At 39.5% G+C, this 19744-nt stretch overlaps 2 protein-coding genes across 4 annotated transcripts; both read right to left on the bottom strand.

The window, feature by feature from the left end:
* Window positions 1-510: 510 nt before the first annotated feature.
* LOC115435795 (aquaporin-10) lies at window positions 511-9180 on the bottom strand. Its single transcript, XM_075353517.1, is given in 9 exon segments — window positions 511-673; window positions 732-757; window positions 4589-4784; window positions 5391-5608; window positions 5710-5828; window positions 6047-6143; window positions 6145-6185; window positions 6673-6799; window positions 9097-9180. Coding segments are annotated over 9 exon segments (1071 nt in total).
* A 1841-nt stretch (window positions 9181-11021) lies between these two features.
* Window positions 11022-19641, bottom strand: LOC115435247 (uncharacterized). 3 transcript variants are annotated; one of them, XM_030157528.1, is made up of 7 exons: window positions 19377-19641; window positions 14391-17334; window positions 14109-14304; window positions 13879-13977; window positions 12674-12923; window positions 12461-12577; window positions 11022-11612 (listed from the first exon to the last, which is right to left on the bottom strand). In XM_030157528.1, exons 2-7 carry the CDS (start codon window positions 17033-17035, stop codon window positions 11449-11451), a joined length of 3471 nt encoding a protein of 1156 aa, XP_030013388.1. In that variant the 5' UTR covers window positions 17036-17334; window positions 19377-19641; the 3' UTR covers window positions 11022-11448. The 3 variants fall into 3 exon arrangements, with proteins under 3 accessions (XP_030013388.1, XP_030013389.1, XP_030013387.1); XM_030157529.1 differs by lacking the exon at window positions 19377-19641 and adding an exon at window positions 18465-18942 and having other exon boundaries at window positions 12461-12572; window positions 12669-12923; XM_030157527.1 differs by lacking the exon at window positions 19377-19641 and adding an exon at window positions 18465-18941.
* Window positions 19642-19744: the final 103 nt, after the last annotated feature.

Here is a 19744-nt window from a genome sequence, read left to right as displayed (position 1 = left end):
ATTTACAGAACCCAGTAGAATCCTCCAGGAGCAAACACTAAGTGTGACAGTGGCGAGGAAAAACTGCCTTTTAGGCAGAAACCTCGAGCAGACCCAGACTCCTGGAGGATGGTCATCCGCCTTGACCAGCTGTGGTCAAAGAGAAGAGAAAGACTGGGGAGAAAGGGGGGGGGGGGGGGGGGTAAGGGGAGACACATTGATGCACAACAAATAATGATTATAATATGTTAAAATAACTACACTAACAATACTAATGGTCCCGAGAAATAGATATGCAGGACGCATAAAAAACACTGGCCCAATGTCAGCATCCTAAAACTATTTACATATGTATAAGGTGACCCCAATGCAAGACGTTACCAGGGGCCACAATTAAAAGAATAAAATTTAAAAGTGTAAAAAACCAGGTAAACCCTGGTGCAGGCCTGACCAGACTCACAGGTCCTGCACTCTGACAAAATTACATACTAAACATTAATGATGTGATGAGGCAGGGGTGGATATTCAGGTTCAAGGAGCTGCTGGATGTCCTGGTAACTGGGGGGTCTCTTCAGTGCCTCTGGCGTTTCTTCGAGGGAGAGCCGCAGTCACTTTCCCAGGGGCCAGCGGGTGTCCCTCCTCTTCCTCAACATCCCACGCTGCATCAATGCCCAGAGTGCTCTCTTGGCTGAAGCTGCAGAGGACAGACATCAGCATGTGACCACAGGTGTCTGTAGTCTGACGTTGCTTACCACAGGAGAGAAGACTGGTCACGTGCCTGCAGAACACAATCAGGACAACAGAGTGAGGGGGGGAAAAAAAAAACTGTTCTGTGGGCTTTGATTCCTCCCACTTTTCAACTGAAACCCAGTGAAATGTTTAATCTTTCTGAATGATCTGCTGGATGTGGCTCCCCTGGTGCAGCTGTAGAGACCCCAGAGTCTCTGGGTGGATCTGCGTGTGCACCTGCGGGGGCAGGGTGACATGTGCAGACTGGTGAGGAGGGAGCCTCCATAACAGACTGGAGGGAAGGCAGAGGAGCCTGTTGCCAAGTTAAAGTTCAGGCTCAGGAGGGACCCCACCATGGAGGACACAAGTCCTCACATTCTGGACGAGTTCTGTGGAAACTGCACAGAACCTGGACAGAGGCAAAAAGAACTGTAGTCAGGATCAGTTGATCACAACTCTTATGACTTTGCATCACAAGAAATACAAACACTAGCTCCATGTGTGATTTCTAATCCAGTCCCACATCTTCAAAGGTCATGGACTTGGACCCAAAAAAGGTTGGAACAGGTGAGAATTTACTGATTTGGTTGCCAAAATCCATTTCAGAGCAGTATCAGGGAGTCAAACATGCAGCCCGTGGGCCAAAATTGGCTCAACAGAGGTTCCAATCCAGCCTGCAGGATGCATTTGGGAAATGCAAAAATTACACTGAAGATGTTAATTATTTTAGTTGAGGTTCCTCATATAGATCAATTTAATCTCAAGTGGGTCAGATCAGTAAAATACTATCATAACCTATAAATACTCACAACTCCAATTTTCCTCCTCTTTGAAAATGTTTACATTTTTTATTTCACAAAAACACAAATAACCTGAAGAAATATGAACATTTTGAAATGTCTGAAGTGCAAGTTTACCATTATTATGTCTGTTATTAAATGTTTATGCATTTGTTGACCCACTGATCTGTAAGTTGTAATGTATATGTGCAAATTATAACCAATACACAATATTGTTAAAATTGCACTGAGTTTCTTAAGAAATTTCAGTTTGTTACTCACATTGTTTTAAAGGATAGTTGGTAGATGTGAATATTTCATTGCATAATTTTTACTTTTTTGCTCTAAAACAAGGAATATATATCAGTATGTTATTATTTCACTGGTCCAGCCCACTGATGCACGTCCTTGATGCAAAATTGGCAGACTCAAACACACGACTCACAAAAAATGAACAAAAGTATTTCAATAGTCCAAATGTAATGAAACAAAAGGTGCTCCCAAGGAGGATACAAAGTGCAACTTAAAAGAATCACTACAAGAAACAAAACCCTTACAGAATACCTGAGCCAAACCTGATGAACATGAAAAAGCTGACTGGGACAGTTGATGAGACCACACAGACTGAACAAGACAAACTGGCACCAGATAAAGGGAGACAGGGACTATTTGTACATGAGGTGGGGGAACACAGGTGAAACCAATCAGGGGTGGGGCTAACAATCGCACTGGTGGGAAAATCACACAAAGGGAGGAAGTCAGGGTCTGAAACAAGAGGGAAGAGATGCGTACAAAATAAAACAGGAAGTGCATGACAGGACCAAATGTGAACAACTCGAACTTAACATAAAGTGACTGATCATAAAACAGGGACAAAACACTGAATCACCTAAGACAAGACATGAAACACTAAACGTTAACATGACTAAATTCAACGCACTTGACAAGACATGACAGTAAACTCCCTTTTTAACATGTGTTTTACTATTCAGAGATGATAGGTTACTTTTACACAGTAATGATAGTAAGAGGATCATAAATTGCTGAGAGTACTGTTCTAAAGAGTGTAGATGTGGAGATCAAATCAGTCAATCAAATTTTGTTTATACCGCATCACATCAAAGCAAAAGATATCTCTTGACACTTTACATTTAGAGCTGGTCTAAACCAGATTCTGCTGCTGCTTCCGCTGTTTTCAGTTTCCCTTTGTGCTGTTTTCTCTGTGTAAAGGTGAGTGTGTCTAAATGTGCTTTGAGCTGTTCAGCACACGGCTTCAGTCTTTAACGTGTATGTATATGGGCTTGGCATGAGGATGTGTTTAGCTACTGCTTACTGTCAGAAAACACAAACATAGCTAAATCTGATGTACAGGCAGTGTCCCTAAACACAAAACCTAGACAGACTTGGTTATAAATAATGGATAAGACAGATCCCATTTTAAATGTCCTGTCCTGATGCAGATGAAAGATGTTAATTTTGGAAGACACATTACACAGTTGTGCAGTTGTCTTCTACCAGCATCCTGTTGTCCCTATTTGTTGGTTTTTACTGGTTTAAACAGGAAATGGGCCTTGTATGTATTGTAATTATTTTAATTATGCCAACAGAGAGGACAGTGATTATAACCTCAGAGTACATGATTAAAACCAAAACACCAGACTGTTTGATGGTTAGAAGCACATTAGAGCATCAGCACATCTTGCAGTCATCATTGTGATTGTATTGTATTGTATTGTATGAATGGGTATTGTATTTTTAAGTTCAGAGAATATTACAGTATTTTAGCAAAAACTAGGCCACCATTTAGAATGATGTCTTGTCCTTTACTGCTCTCATCTTGTTGCTTGTGAAATACTTGTCACAAACAGTTGTTTGACAACTGTACAGACCATCAATTTAAGACAGTCTTGACCTTTGTGTATGTGATTCTGTGGCTCAAACAAATCATCATTGTGTAATCAACCTATTTTACAATCATCTCCTGAGTGCATTCCATATGTACTCAAGAGACTGCAGCAATCGAAAACACTGACGACAGAAACAGGCGCAACACTGAAAACTCAGGCTCTGACTCTTGTCTTCCCACATACAATCAACAGATGGTCACACTTACATGACAACATTTGTGTCCTGTGACCGTCATGTCATCACAGCATGAAAATATAGAGAAAAGCTTAATCAAAGTAAATCAAGTCAGATTTAGTTTTTAATTCCTTAAATCAGATTAAATAAGAAATAGTTGAAGAGAGTTAACAGTAAACATTTAATTTTAATTGTAGAAATTAAAACAATATAAAAAGCCTTTTTCTTTTTAAATTACGATTTACTGGACACATTTTAGGTTAGACAAAAACAGAAAAAACACGGTGCATACATTTATGAAAAATAGTTTTAATTCCTTGCTTTAATACATATATATTATAGAGACTATGAACATGACGTTATACCTTTTAGAAATACTGCTCCCATAATGCAGAAAATACAAGGTTGAAACAATGAAGCAGCAAGAAATAGACAGACGTGCAGGTTCTGATATATACTGTACCTCTCAACTGAAGATTCTGTGGTGTAGCTGAACACTTCAGTGGACTCTGAGGTATTTTGTTAAATTATAAAAAATCATATTTGAAAAAAAAAAAAAAAAAAAATCCCTGACTAAGTCATATAAACATATTATCAAGAGTGATACTGACACTTTCTATTCATTTTAATAAATTATATTCCTAGTATTCATTTTTAATTTCATAAATAGTACATAAAACTCAGTAAATCAATATTATTTAGTGCGGAATACAGACGTCAATGTAAACAACATTTTCACACAATACCAGTCTCTACTGAATGTGTTTAAGGAGGTCACAAGCTTGATCATGTACAAAAAGATACCTGTTACTTCAACAACAACAACAACAAAAAATTATGTATGTGTGTGTGTGTGTGTGTGTGTGTGTGTGTGTGTGTGTGTGTGTGTGTGTTCTTCAACAGTGACTAAACACAGATTTATTTCTTCAAACACAATATTTCCATCTCTGGTTCATCTATATTGGTCACAAAGGCTGAATAACACATTGTCATTGCAGTAACACTTAGAAATGTGCAACCTTTAGCTCTAGTTCATTTTCCCATGCAGTGGTGGGCTTCTTGACGCTGTCACTGATGGTAGATAGTTTGGAGGGTTCTACAGGGGGCTCTGGGTCAGGCAGATGCCAGTCAATGAAGATCAGGTACATGAAAGTGCCTAAAACTCCTCCGATGAGTGGTGCAACCAGCGGTACCCAGAACCAGTAGTTGTAACACCTGGAGAGTAAATCCATACAAATAACACAAGACATAACAACCCAGGAATAATGTAATAAGGGGATTACTCAAATGTATAATATTCCTTTGCACATATTCGATTGAACACTATTTACAATGTGTTTCAGCATTAGCTTTCATATTGTCAGACAAAGAAGAGCAAAGAACTGATACAAAAGCAAAAAAAAACATTTTTTGTGAGTTATATTTAATAGTGGTTAACTTCTCAGCCTAAAGGTAAGAGCTGCTAAAAACATGTCTCAAATGTAACACATCCAAAGTTTATGACTTAATTACTGACCATTGAAAAGAATTGATCAGTAAGAGAACTTGAAACAGCTGTGAAACTACAGAAAGCCAGAAGACCACAATCATAATCAGATCATCTGCGATACGTTGACTGACATGGTGGCCCTTTGATCCTGTGGAGTAATAACATATGTGCTTCTTACATACATGCAGATAGCCTTTATTGTACCAAGATGGAAATGACTGAATGCTGATAACCTCTGAGGCACAAAAGGTCAAAGACCAGTGAGAATGAGAGAGTTGTATTTGTTTACTGCTGTGCATATGTGCTTTGCATATGTTACATAAGACCCTTACTTGAAAACCTCGGTGCCCCAGCCTGCAGTCAGTGTAAACAGGCGTGGCCCCAGGTCCCGTGCAGGATTAATCGCAGCACCGCAGTTGGCAGACATCGACATGGAGATTCCCAAGACAATCACTGCCACTATGGGAGGAATCAGCTCTTCAGGAGCAGGTGTGTTCCTCTTTTCTCCCAGACCCAGGATGCACAGCATCAGCATGGCAGTGCCTACTACCTAATGAAATCATATGTGCAAATAAATGTGAAATTACAATGAATTCAGATAAACGACAGCCCTTAGAGTTCTGACCCAAGTTCTACATCATCTCAACTGACCTGGTCAAGAAAACTTCTGCCCAGAGTCAAAAACTCTGAGGGATAGGTGGCAAATATAGATGCTGTCTCATTTGGACCATAAACAGTCAGGACTCCTCCACTGAAGTCCATTATAGCATCTGGGACAAAGATATAGACAATTCTGCAAATGCACGTCTGCAGTATATGTGACAAATGAAGGTAAAGGCTGATGATGTTGCATTAGATGTGCAAACTATTCACTGACTGCTCAAAGATAATAAATGTATCATGTTTCTCCATTTATTCAATCAGGATGTCATTGCGATACGGGTGTTTCAGGGTATGGTATGGTGTTTTATGTAGCACAGAGACAAACCATAGTAGACCAGGTACACAAGTCCTGATGCGACATATGCCCCCAGCACCTGGGAGAGGCAGTAGGGCAGCAGCCGACCCCAGGGCACCTGACCCAAACACACAGAAACTCAGACTCACTGCTGGATTCAGATGAGCACCTACAGCAAAACACAGGGAGATGGAGGCAGTGAAAGAAAGGCAGTGAGCCAACGGGGCTTCACATGGGACTGGAGTAAGAAAGAATGGGAGGTATTATCTCAGTCATGTCTTGAAAAGGAGGACACAGTGTCTCTACACCGAGAACAGAGTGATAAATATAGAGTGCTCAGTTCAGTATCAGAAACAGAAGGAAAACTGGGTGAAAATAAATGTATTTCTGTAGCACAAGTAAAATTAACCTGAGGTGATCCAGGTGTTTTACAAAACGTGCAAAAGAAAACAATGTTAATAAAGTAGGCAATAGAATCATTCACTTACTGTAACAAAGTAAATTAATGATAAAGGTAGTAAAGGTACATGGAATTAGAAATGATGACACAAGTAAATAACTCAGTAGATGGAGCAAATCTCATGTGTTATTGATATTTCCAGGGACGGTAGAGGGAGTAAATATACTTTAAATAAGAGAAAAGTTCAGGTGTTTACCTGTGATGCCCTTGGTGAGGTACATGGCTGACATAACCCCCACAGAGAAGGCCATGTTAACAGACAGGAACTGGCCTTTGGTGTCTCTGCTGGTCTTCACCTGCGCGGCAGCAGAACAGCCAAAGAGCTGCAGACACAGAGGACATCGTGACAGATAAAGACTCAGACTCCTACAGTGAAAATGTAGATAGAACAAGTGATGGAAACTGTTGGGATGACGAAACAATGGGGCAGCTTTGGGTAAATGTTCTTAGGGGACAATCAGAATTAAATCAGAAATGAGTTTATTGGCAAGTAGGTTTTCACATACAGCAACAATAACAGTGGGTTTAACAAGAAACAATCTTTAGTCTTAGTTAACCCTTTCATGCATACTGGTCACTACAGTGGACAGTTATTCTACAGCTGTTCTCTTGGATATTCATGGGTTTTGTTGTTTCAGTTCCATATCAACCAACACAGTGGACGCTTATGCACCATCCAATACACTGTAATTCATACCATCACTGTAACTGTGCTGTTCTTGATAAATCTGATCTGCACTAACATGATTGGGCATTAATCAATTGCTAATTGTTCTTAAACTGTAATTAAAAGTTTTCTTAATCAAAAAGTTTTTCTTTTTTTGCATATTATCTCCATGAAGTGAGTAATAACTAGTATTAGAGTATGATAAAATGTGAGAAAACACCAGATTAGCTGCATGAAAAATGTTTTTATTTCATAGTATTCACACACTATGACAGTAAATACATGTTTTTTTGCTTCAAAAATTAAACACATGGTGACCAGCTGAGTGGACATTTTTGTAGCTCCATGAAAAATAGGTTCATAAAAAAAATGTCAATCGCATTGTTTTTTTTTTATGCTTAAAGAGGAATAAAAACACTCAGGAAAAAAATCTCAAGTAAGGGTCTCATAATTCATGCACGAAAGGGTCAAAGGGCCGGAACACAATGCAAGAAGTAATAAATGCACCATTGTATAATATACAACATACAATAACATGAATACAAATATAACAAATATTAACATAATAGCACAAATAAAATATACAATGACAGAAGTGACAGATTTGACAATAGCCATTAAGATTCTAAGTGAACTATGTCTGGCCGTTATATTATTGACAGATAGGAGTTATTTCTGCCTCTTATATCAATGCCAGTTTACTTATCTGAACTGATGGTTTTCTTTTGTTTACATCTTATTATTCTTTGTTATTCTTATATTTCTTTTTCTATGAAGTCCAAAAAAAATATGTATCATAAAAATGGAACAATCCCACTGTCATCAAACATCTTGTAAAAACTAGTCATAGCAGCTTCTGGGTCAAAGGGTTAAGTATGTATTAGTGCCAAATTAGTTTTGTTCAACTGTAATTAATTATAACCTGTCGTTAAGTCCGACTTTGGGATTCAGCTTAGTTTTCTTTATCTTATGGTATCTTTATGTCCCAGTAATTAATGATAAAATTGTGTACAGACAATAAATTCAGCCATTACAGGCAATAAATTATTTATTATTTTCACATATATGCTTTCCAGGTCACAGTGATCCGAATAAAGATGCATTAATAATTAATGTTAATATTTCTGTCATTGAGTGTTTTGTTTGATAAAGTGGTTTAATAAAGATTAGGTTTAGATTGGCTTTGTACATCATGTGATTGCAGATTCATTCATGCATTTAACAGATTATCTGCAAGTGTTTGTCTCATAAATTAACATAAAAACTACCATTTCATAGATCTTACAGATGTTTTATTACACATTTTTGTGTAATAGTCTATATTGCATACATTTTACAAGTTTAAGTTTTCCCAAGAGCCTGTGCATATACAGATCAACCTCATCTTGCATTCTTCACTGAAAAAATGTCCTTAAAATGTAACTTTGGCACAGATTTTGAATAATTGGGCCATTTTACAAGATAGTTCCAATATACAGGGGTTGGACAAAATAATGGAAACACCTTCACCTCAAGATGATAATGCCCCAATCCATACAGCAAGAATTGTTAAAGAATGGCATGAGGAACATTTTAATGAAGTTGAGCATCTCGTATGGCCGGCACAGTCCCCAGACCTCAACATTATTGAGCATTTATGGTCAGTTTTAGAGATTCAAGTAAGACGTCGATTTCCACCGCCATCATCTCTAAAAGAGTTGGAGGGTATTCTAACTGAAGAATGGCTTAAAATTCCTTTGGAAACAATTCACAAGTTGTATGAATCAATACCTCGGAGAATTGAGGCTGTAATTGCTGCAAAAGGCGGACCTACACCATATTAAATTATATTTTGTTGATTTTTTAAGGTGTTTCCATTATTTTGTCCAACCCCTGTATATAAACCATTTCCACATGCTTCAACCCAACATGAGTCCAAATCAAACCCAGGTTAAAGGATCATGAATCACTTACCAGCAACACAAAAGTTCCCAAAAACTCGGCCATACACTCCCGCACCAGGGCATTCCTGATTCTCATAAAACGAAGCTTTGACATAACTGGAGTTGTGTGAAAACTCTCCACTCATCCCACGCTGGACTCAGCTCTGGTTCAGGTCTGGCTCTACCTTCAGATGGACCAGGTGAAGACCAGGTTTTCGGTCAGTCAGTCCAGGTTCAGGAGCCAATGTAGCGATTTTACTGAAGAATCCAACAAAACTGACGCCACCTTGAGCTTCCTGAGGATATGAGGGTGTAAACTGTAGTCCACGTCTTCTGAATGTCTTGCCTCTGTCTTCTCTTTCTCCACAGCTGCTCAAACACTATTATTACCCATTTACTACACTGTCACATAAAGCGATTGGCTGGTGCAGACAGCGTAATGTACTTCAGATGTTAGAGGCAGCTTATATGACCAGAGATCATAAACATGTAGATTACGTTGTGTATTTACCTAAGTGATAGGAGATAATCAGTTTAGTCAACATACTTCATAACTATAGAGTATATAAACTGAAAAGAAAATCTATATATAGTTCAGTACGCCAGTTACAGATGGTTCTTTGATGTCCTCTCCACTGATTTTAATAGTCATGGACTTGTGGAACTGAGCCTATCATCTAATTATGCCTGTTGTTTAATAATTACTCCTCCCATTGTAATAAGTAAGCTCAGAAATGTCACATTACCATTACAAAGTACCATTTCTTGTTGAACAATGTGTTATTGTTTGGATACATTACACTAGATTAAAATCAACATTAAATTTAGATTTTGTAAGTAAACTCCAACAAAAAACTCCTTTGTTTTCCTTTGTTGAGATGAATTATTTATTTAAAAAATATATTAATGTGTGCATAAAAGCCGAACCTTTAATATCAAGACATTACAAATTATTAGCAGTCATTGTTATTCTTTATCAAAATATGCTAATCTTAAAACATGAATTAGATCTATTCTTACTCCATTAATTTCTCAAAAGATATTGAGGAAAAAACATTAATAGTGAATGCTGCACTGGGTCAAATGCAAAAAACTGCACAAAGTAATGGATGTGTAGAAAAATCAGCTGCTCATCAAGGATGGAGCTGAATAACATAAAACAAAGAAAAGGCAGAAAGACTGTCTCAAATGACTAATGGCAGGGATGAACAGAACTGCATAAGAACAAAGTCTGAGGCTCCCTGATTAGGAAAATAAAACGCTTTTAGAGGATTCATAGTTTAATCCTGAAGAGTCTTCATCAGGGAATCAAACTCCAAGAGAATCTGAAGTCCTGCTGTTTGTCAGTAGAGATTGTCTCTGATTTAGTTTTTGTTTTTTACTTTCATTCTTAAATATACATAAAAATAATAATATGAAATTTAAATGGATATTTTAAACATGTAATATATATGTCAATGGATGGACCAACTCTGATGTGGACCAATGATTATATTTTTTGCTTTGAATAGTTATATTTCCTGGAAAAGATTTCACCACAACCCCTCTCATTGAACTCTGGACTCTAATGGATTATGTAACCTCAATAACTGCTATGTAGGACCATGTTATTGCTGATAAATTTCAGAGTCACAGGAAAATAAATCAGTGACAGATAAGATGTAATACTAATACTCCATGTCAGCTTTGTATAATTTTAAAAGAAAATGCATTTCTCTTATTTATTGGAGTTTTACTCTTTTAAATGTGTGATTTGAGAGGAAAAGAGGCAATTTATAAAAGCGTCATAAACCTTGGAGGAGTATTAGACTAAGTCTATAAAAGATGCATGACACTGACTTATCTGAGCTCATCTTTTCTTATCTAGTGCTGATGACTACACTTACTCTGCTTTACTGGTAAGGTAATTTATCACTCTGCCTCCATCTGCTGGACAAAAGACCATCAAAGCATTAATTTATGCAAGTTAGAATTTATTAAAAATCAATATAAACTCTTAATGCAATTAGCTTTTATTTACAATATAATACTTAATGTGCAACAACATTTTTTCCATACAGGTGGCGCATCACTGGCTTGTATTTGGCCATTCTATCTTTTCCTGCAGGTGTCAAACATGATAAATGTGTGAGCTCATCAGTGCACTGGAATTATGGCTGATAAAATAATGACCAGGGCCATGAGGTAGATGTAATCTATAAAGATGAAAGAGTTAACACCGTCTACCTGATTACTAATGTTATTTTCCTATTAGCTTTGTTACTGTATATAGATTATCTAAAAGGAAAATCTACTGCCCCAGTTAATTCATATCAAATGGTTTTATGACTTTCTCCAATATCTTTCCCTGAATTTTAGCTGACATAAAGCACTTCATTAATCCTCATGTATTCGGGTGTTTAGAGGATCGGCGCAGAACCACGTTCACAGGACCAGGAGGAAGTTTTCGGATCAAAGTCCAGGCCTCCAGACGTCTCATCCCCACCACACTCAAACCTTCAATCTCCAGTACCTCATCACCAGGACACACTTTGTCAACAGGACCTCCTGAGCAAAAAGAAAAAAGGAACATTCAGTCCATCTTATGAAATGAGTTACACATCATACAAACACTACAGTTTCTGTGAAAGGCATAAGGGCATTAGCTTGTTTATCTTTTCTCTCAGTGCAGTGGTTCCCAACCTTTTTTGGCTCGTAACCCCATTTTAACATCTCAAATTTCTGGCGACCCCAGAAGACCCCACTGAAGACTTTTTTTTTGGCTAAAATGAACTCATTTTTGATCATGTAGTAGTTTGCTACTATGTTGGAAATAAACCTTCATTTTAGATGGCATTTAGGCTATATAATGTATATTATAATGTATATTATAATGTATATTATTATGGAAGGAGGCAGAAAAGCCAGGTGTAGATTACTGCACAAAGTGAGAATTTTATTTTCCTTGGTCAGGATATGTACAGTCAGTCCAGCTTGGATTTACAAGGCTGCAAATTAATACTGAACAAACAATAAGTCAAACTATGAATTATGAAAGAGCTGCAGCATCTTACACCGGCCACAATGAACATTTCAAAGATAAACAGTACCACAGTGCTTCAGTTTCAGCTTCAGAGTTTGTCATGTCTTTTATTTTCTTATGATTGTCTCTCTCAACTCACCATGTATATTTTATTAGTAAGGTTTTTTTTTTTTTTAATTTTATCAATTACTAGAAATTTCAGACGACCCCATTTGAACTCTAGGCGACCCCATGTGGGGTCCCAACCCCAAGGTTGAAAAACACTGTCTTTGTGTATTTGGCAAAGTCATGAGACACAAATATACTTCTTTGTGATAATGTTAACAACTGTCATTTTCTATGGAAATCTGAAGGACTGAACTTCAGCTCGCACCTTGGAAGATCTTCTGTACAGAAAGTGGTTTATTTCCCATACTGGAGCCTACTCCTCCCTCCAGACTGAAGCCCAGGTCCCTGTTGTTCTTCTCCAGCTGGACACACACACACTCACCTGAGATTGACGAAAACATTAGAACACACAGCAAGTCATGAGACACGATTTTTCACAATGTGATACATAATTCTTCTCCGTGTCCTAACACTTCACCTGTTTCAGTGTCTTCAGTTGGTGTTGGTTCCTGATTATTTGTCAAAACGCTCCCCTTTGAGACAGTGGTAATCCCACCTCTCTTCAGGACCACCACCCCCATCTCACGGCTCTTTGCCCGTCTCAGGACCCTCAGGGCCTCCCAGTGGGCATAACCCCCTAAAGCTGTACCATTTATTGATAAGACCTGGTCCCCCTCTCGTATGGAGCCTTCCTGGGCGGCCACACCTGAATGAAACACTTTGTGAACCTAAGGAGACAACAGATAAAGAAACAATAAATCAAATAAAAGTGTCATTAAATTGTAATAGTAATGTAATAGTATGGGAGAAGCTGCTGCTGGGTTGGAATCTATAAAAATAGCAAACTATTTATGATTAAATGTTAATACTAATACGAATAAATGAAAGAAATGATTTAAACTATTTTTAATACCTGAAGTAGTAACAAAGTGTCGGCCTTAAATAGTATTTTGTCTCATTCCTCATGTTAATGCAGGTTTGGATGTTGGAGGAAGTGTTTTATCATCTGTTGTCAAACAGCCAAGACGCTGGATTAATTGCTTAAGTTACAACAAAATTTCTAACATCTGCTATTTTAAAAATTGCTACATGAATTTTTCATCTGCACTGCATTACTGTATTTGCACATTTACACAGTCCTCATCTATTTACAAAATAACCCCCCCTACAACCCCTTTCACTGGTTTCCTTCACTGTACCAAAAATGTATAAAAAATGTATCGAACCAAAGACCCTCGCATGTTATGCATTTTTGAATGTTCAATGTTCATTTATGGCAAACCCTGTAATTTACTGAGTGTTTGTGAACACCTCACAATTGATTCTGCCAACTTGAGTTAAAAAAATAAAAACCTTTTTGCCGTAAAGGAAGCCGTGGACTCTTGTGCCACAAAGCTGCAACATACCGAAAACCGAAAGTGACACCTAACATGCGCTGAGAATTCACTACTGCTGAATGTATATAGAGGAAACCCTGCTCACAGGTTCTGCTGGTGTCCACCCAGCTTCCAGAGTGTTTGCGTTCTTCACATAGGATAAATGTATTTGTTTGGTACACCTCCGAATTGTATTGAAGGCCCCGAACCAAAAACGGTTTGGTACAAACAAGTGCACCGTTCAGTTAAATTAGACAAAATAATTGGAAATGTCTGAGGTAAAAGTAAAGAAACAGTATTTCCTCACAGTGACTGGTTTGTTCTGGTCCACACCTCCTGCCATACTGAAGCCCAGTCCCACTCCCACGTCCTTATGGAGAACAACCACCTGCACATCTTCACACCCCTGAAAAAAAGGGAGATCAGCCGGATCAGAAACAAATAGCACATTTTAGTTGTGTTACAACAAGGAAAAATATGAAATTGGGTGTTCTGATGTCATTTGGTGATAATTATTTTCATTCTTATGACAGGTACCTGGAGGGCGTTGTCCCCCAGGCCTTTCACATCATCTATCAGCCTGTCAAGCTCCTCGCTGGGCATCACAGACACATAGGACAGAGCAGACACATCTGAACTCAAGGAGGCTGAGCGGCGGCCTGTTGACTGCCATTCATCACTATCAGTCTCTGATTCGTAGTCCATTCCAGCAAAGTTACACAGATCTGCAAGACTGTAAAAATGAAAAAGGACAAAAACATACCTAAAAACTGACTGATCTGTTTTAATAGTTGCTTCAGATTATTTCACTTTACTCACCTGACGCTGAAGCTCTTGTGGTCTGACTGGCTCATGTTGCTGGTGATGGTCACTGAGGATTCTCCAGAGTCTGAATCATAGTTTGAATCATCATCCTTCTGTGTACTTTCATCATCATCATCATCATCATCATCATCTTCATCATCCTCCCATCCCTTAATTTGTGGATTTAAGCCAGCAACCCAAGCATCCAAGTCCAGCACCCGTTTCTTCCCTTTTGGAAGGACTTGGTTGGAATCTGGAGAGATGAGGTCAGGTAGGGTGATATACGAGGAGGTGGCGAGAGGAGTGGGTGTGGATTCACTGTCCAGAGGTTTGGCTTCCTGTATGAAGACAGAGCTGTCTTCATTTTCATTTTCCCCAAAGGGACTGGACATTTGTGGTTGTGGATCAGGGGACAGGAAGGGTGAGTTGTCTGGGGTGTTAGTGGGAGTCTTCTCATCATCACTAACAGGTGTATTCTGCAGACCAGAGGGCTCAGAGGGCTCAGAGCGTTGAAGCATACCAGTAGAAGTATCTCCACAGTCTGACAGTAATGAAGACGTTGTACTGTCAGTTGTAAGTTTCTGTTTCACTTCTTTGGGGCTTGAGACTTTTGAAAAATCTGTCTCATCCACATAAAACTTTACAGAATTTTGTGTTTGTGAACCTCCATGCAGTGGGATGTCTAGTGTTTCCTTTAGTCTGGAATATTTACCCAAATCCTCTGAACATTTGTTACCAGTGTTGACATTTTTTTCTTCCTTGTCTGCTACATCAGTACCTCGTCTTTCTTTATTTGTTAATCTTAGTCCAGCTTCATCCACTGACATTGACCTAAGGTTCAACCCCCTCTGGACCTCCTTGCTCTGGTCTGGGTTTTCAGTTTTGGTCTCTTGCAGAACTCTCTCAAACCCAAACTTCTTGTGCGTGTTTGACATTTTGTCTTCCTCTCTCTCCCTCAGTCCCTCCCACTTGTCTTTCAGTCCTCCTATTGCTTTTGCTGACCCACTCTTCTTCACACCATCGTAGGCCCTGCTGAGGTGTGTTGGCACAGAAAAAGTCCGTCTGGGTATCAGGACCTGGCCTGTGGTCAAACCCTGTGCTCTCTGTGTCAGAGCTTCAAACTGATTTATTTTATTTCTGACATTAGCTGCAGAAGGAGCGGATGACTTATTGGTAAATGACTTCTTCTCAACTGTTTTGAGTCTGATTTTCAGTGGATTTGTCTCAAACACGTCTTCTTCATCAGTTCTACTTCTCTTCAGATCAGTGTCTTTTCTTTTTTTCTCTTCTTTTAACTCACCCTCTGTCATTTTCTCTTGTTTCTGCTCCTTAATTTGATCCATTTTAATAGGATTTCTTTCTTTTAACACCCCACTCAAACCATCTGTTTCACTCTCTCTTTCTTCATTGTTTGTCCCGTCTTTCTCTTTGCTTCCATTTTGTCCTTGCGGTCTTGAAGCAAATTGATGTTTATCAGACACCTCTGATAACTCTTTTAGGAAAGTGTGTGAATGTGCTGGGGGTGCACTTTCTTCTGCAGCTCGAGCAGCTCTGATTTTGGCTGCTATAGTGTATTTACTCCTGGCTCTATCCAGAGACCTTGTGCCCAGCTCCTCCCACCCTCTACCTTGGTAAACACTCCCTTCATCAAAGTGCCTGCCACTGATTGGTCTTTGCCACTGTCCCCCTCCTGATCCTGATGTTACCCTGGTCTTACTTGTCCCAGGGGAAAACAGTGCGTCAGAATCTGCAGATATGGGATCTTTTGGAGATAACCAGCTGAATGATTCCCTAGTTTGCCCTGGACTCAGATTATACGTCTCTCTCTCTGATGAAAAACGCCTTGGAAAGGTTCCCCCAGATAAGTGCCTAGTTTTGCTGTGATCTTCTGTTTTACTCAAACCAGACGACCCGAAGAGTTTCTCTATCCGCTCCAATATACTCTGACCTCCTTTGGGCCCAAATGAAGCAGCTACCTCCTTAGATTGGCTCCTCAACTTGGAGGGCAGGGAATGACCTCTGCTGGCTCTGTCCAAAGTCTGGTCTGAGTCAGTACTTGTACCTGCAGAGTTATAAGCCTGTACCGTTGACATTACCCTGCTTCTCACGCTGTCATTTCCTCGAACCTGTTTACTGACGTCCTCTCCTGGTTTTCTTGACAACATGTCAGTCCTGGTGCAACGCTCAGGGCTTCTCCCCCCTGCTCTCCAGTCTAAACTCTTACTTCTGCTTGTCAGGTTGGATCTCCTCCATTCTGTCCTGCCCCGGCTTTCAGATGCAAAGTTTACACTTCTGTCAGTGCCAGACTCTGTGCTTGTTTTGCCTGCTATGCCATTATGGTTCATCTTGGTGGACAGTCTATGGTCTGACATTTCCCTCTCCTCACTCTGACGTCTGACACTGCTGTAGCCTGAGGTCCTACTTTGACAACCAGACGCTGAGCGATCCTCTTTGCTTGCACCATTCGTCCCATGTCTGTCTCTATTTCCAACTTCCTCAGTGTCTTCTCTGTCCTCCTGGCACAGCGTCCTGGATTTTCTAATACCTGGTCTGCGGGTGAGACTGTAAGATGGGGAGTTTGCTGATCGGACAGTGAAATGAGCTCCTGTCCTCTGCTTGTTGTAGTCGCTCACTGGAGCAGAGAGCAAGGTCAAGTCCATTGTCTGAGAGTAAACAACGTTAACAACCTCCTGTCAAGTGCCAAATCCCAAAAAGAGAACTTGATATTTAAGAGATTCAATGTAATTGTCTTTTTAATTGCACTGTGGAAAAAGCAATAAGATATTGCCGATAGATTTTTCCAGTGACACAAATCCTCTGATGAAAAAGGGGCAATGACCCTGATGGGTCTCCGTTATGTGGTATAGAAGTGATGACTCCTCTGGGCTCCTCTTTTTGTTGTTTTGTCCCCAGATGTCCTCTGCTTCTCAGCACGACCTCAGCAAACAGCTCCCATTGCCTGCCAAGCATAAAAATGTACAAATTTCCATCCTCAGAACAGAACAGACTGGAATGTTGTGATATGTGGATTGTGGTTGCTCTGGGCACTTTAAACAGTCCCACAGAATCACAGAGTGGTTGAAGACTGGAAATAAAACATGTTATTGAGACAAATAAAGTGGGAAATGAATGGAGAAGATAGGAAAATTATAAAAGTAGCAGGTAATATTAACAAATAGAAGAACAGACAGAGCCTGAGAGCTGGAGAAGTGCTCCTGTCAGTGAAGTCATTTTGCAATAAGTCCCTACATTCTCAACATTTCTCTGTCAGTGACTCAGTCCATTCATAGATCACAGACTCAAACTACTTTGTTGGACATACATTTCATAGTGGCTGTTTACACAAGCAACATACTCATGACTATCTGTCAGCGTCAGCTAAACCTGAACCATAAACTGGAATAACTCACCCAACGGCAATCCACACAGCAAAACAATGCATTTAAGTATCACATTTTATGTAGCGTGTATCGGTCTTACAGACTCCAGTAAATACAACTGGTTAAAGACAATTTGTGTGAAATAATCAGATAAGACAGACAAAGATAAGGACAAAGGCTCTTTGATTTACATACAGCAGAGAGGACAGTGTTACTGATGGACAATGGCTTAAAGCTTTCCACACAGCAGGCATTGTCAATGAAACAATCTTGGAGTTATCATGCAATCATCAGTTCTTACATTAAACAGAGTAAGCCATTGGCTTTACTGTTGCAGAAATACACAATTAAGGTCAAGTATAGTGAGTATAGTCTGACAAACCAGATACATATATTTGATGAATGTTATGAATTCCAGGTTATGGTGTTTAACTATGAGTGTCAGTCCCTGGTGGTGCTTTACTGTGCAGGTGAGTCTGCGTGTCAGTTTACAGAAACACCTGTTCTTCCAGGTCACAGAGTTTCCCATCTGGGTAGCCTGGGCAGCACAGCCCCGTTTACCTCAAACTCCAATTGATCCACCAAGAAATACATTAAAAAAAAAAAAAAAAACATCCAGAGATAAATCAAAAACACCCATTTACTTACTGCAACACATTATGACTTGTACTTTTCTCTACTGACTTCACACTTTAAATTTCAACCTTACCTTTTTTTGGAAAGGCGTCCTAGACCATGTTGTTGACACAGGTTTGTGTAAAAGGCAGCGCTCTGCAGTGACATCAGCTCCTAACTCCCCTCTCTCCGTCTTCTTCTCTTTCCATCAGCTTTGCATGATGGACTGCGTACAGTGACGCAAACCTGCCACACTGGTTTATCCTCTTGTACTCTTTCATTTCTTCCTCTCTCTCTCTCTCTGTCTGTCTCTCTCTCTCTCTCCTCCCCCTTCCATTGTTGTTTTCTCCCTCTTTTCCTCTTCTCACAGGGTAGCATTCCTGACTTCAGTTCAATGTGTCACCCACTAAACGTCTCAGTGGGGAGTGCACACACACACATGCTAACATACACACCCTCCCGACACTTCAAACCCCATTTCTTGGTCTACAACATGTGACATCAGCATTTCATAGCTCAAGGGAGAGGAGATACAGTTCAGATAATTGTGTGAAACGTAACAAGATGACATTTTCCAACACTGTTTATAATATCACCACACCTAAGGCAATCTAGTCATCTGGCCTGTGCAGGTATCAAAATACATAATAACAGAGCACCTTTAATTGGGACCAGAGACTACAAAGAGTTCATCCGGACCCCGAAATACCAATAGGGATAAATATTGTTTAACATACTCCTCTTATATGACACATGTACAACAAAACAGAGCTCCAGTGGAGACATCAGTATCTCCTCCACGCCTCTGTGTCTGTGGGACTGTAATGTCGACTGAAGGGGGAAATATCTGAGCTGGCTGATAGATCAAAATCAGGCAGAAGCAGAAGAAGAGGAAGCTTTGTGCAAAAAGTGGAGTAGGAAAGTGAACAAACAACAATTGAATCACAAATTGGCTGAATAGAAAACTAATAAAGTATTTACACTAAAAAAAAATATGAGTACTTACCATCAAGGCTGCGAACACCAATCTTCTCATTGCAGCATTTTTGCATACACCTGCTCCACTCTTCCGTTGACACAAAGGAAACTGTGGTTACAATATGAGCTTGCTGCAACCCAAATATACAAGATGTGTCTGCGTGTCTGTAAAACATGAGAATAGAAAACACAAGAGCCTGTGTTATTAGGTCACCTTTGTGTGTTTTATGACAATAATAATCCAATCATTGATCAGCCTCACAGACAGATCCCTCGGGACAGAGATAACTTCTATGAGTGGGGACAATCAGCTTCAGTACAACTCCACAGACACCCACATTTGTTCCTGACAGCATAAAAGCCCCAGTGTTTCTGCAGAATGGATGCAAATCACTG

The sequence above is a fragment of the Sphaeramia orbicularis genome, chromosome 16 (genome assembly GCF_902148855.1).
Source record: "Sphaeramia orbicularis chromosome 16, fSphaOr1.1, whole genome shotgun sequence".
Taxonomy (NCBI): Eukaryota; Metazoa; Chordata; class Actinopteri; order Kurtiformes; family Apogonidae; genus Sphaeramia; species Sphaeramia orbicularis.
This window is presented reverse-complemented; position numbering and strand designations above follow the sequence as displayed.

Bases quoted from the DNA above. Each gene is read 5' to 3' on its own strand.
- LOC115435247 (XM_030157528.1), bottom strand. From the start codon at position 17,035: ATGGACTTGACCTTGCTCTCTGCTCCAGTGAGCGACTACAACAAGCAG. The intron at 12,578-12,673 runs GTGAAGTGTTAG...CGTCAATCTCAG, and splicing joins AACTGAAGACACTGAAACAG to GTGAGTGTGTGTGTGTCCAG. The intron at 11,613-12,460 runs GTGCGAGCTGAA...CTTTTTGCTCAG, and splicing joins TGTACAGAAGATCTTCCAAG to GAGGTCCTGTTGACAAAGTG.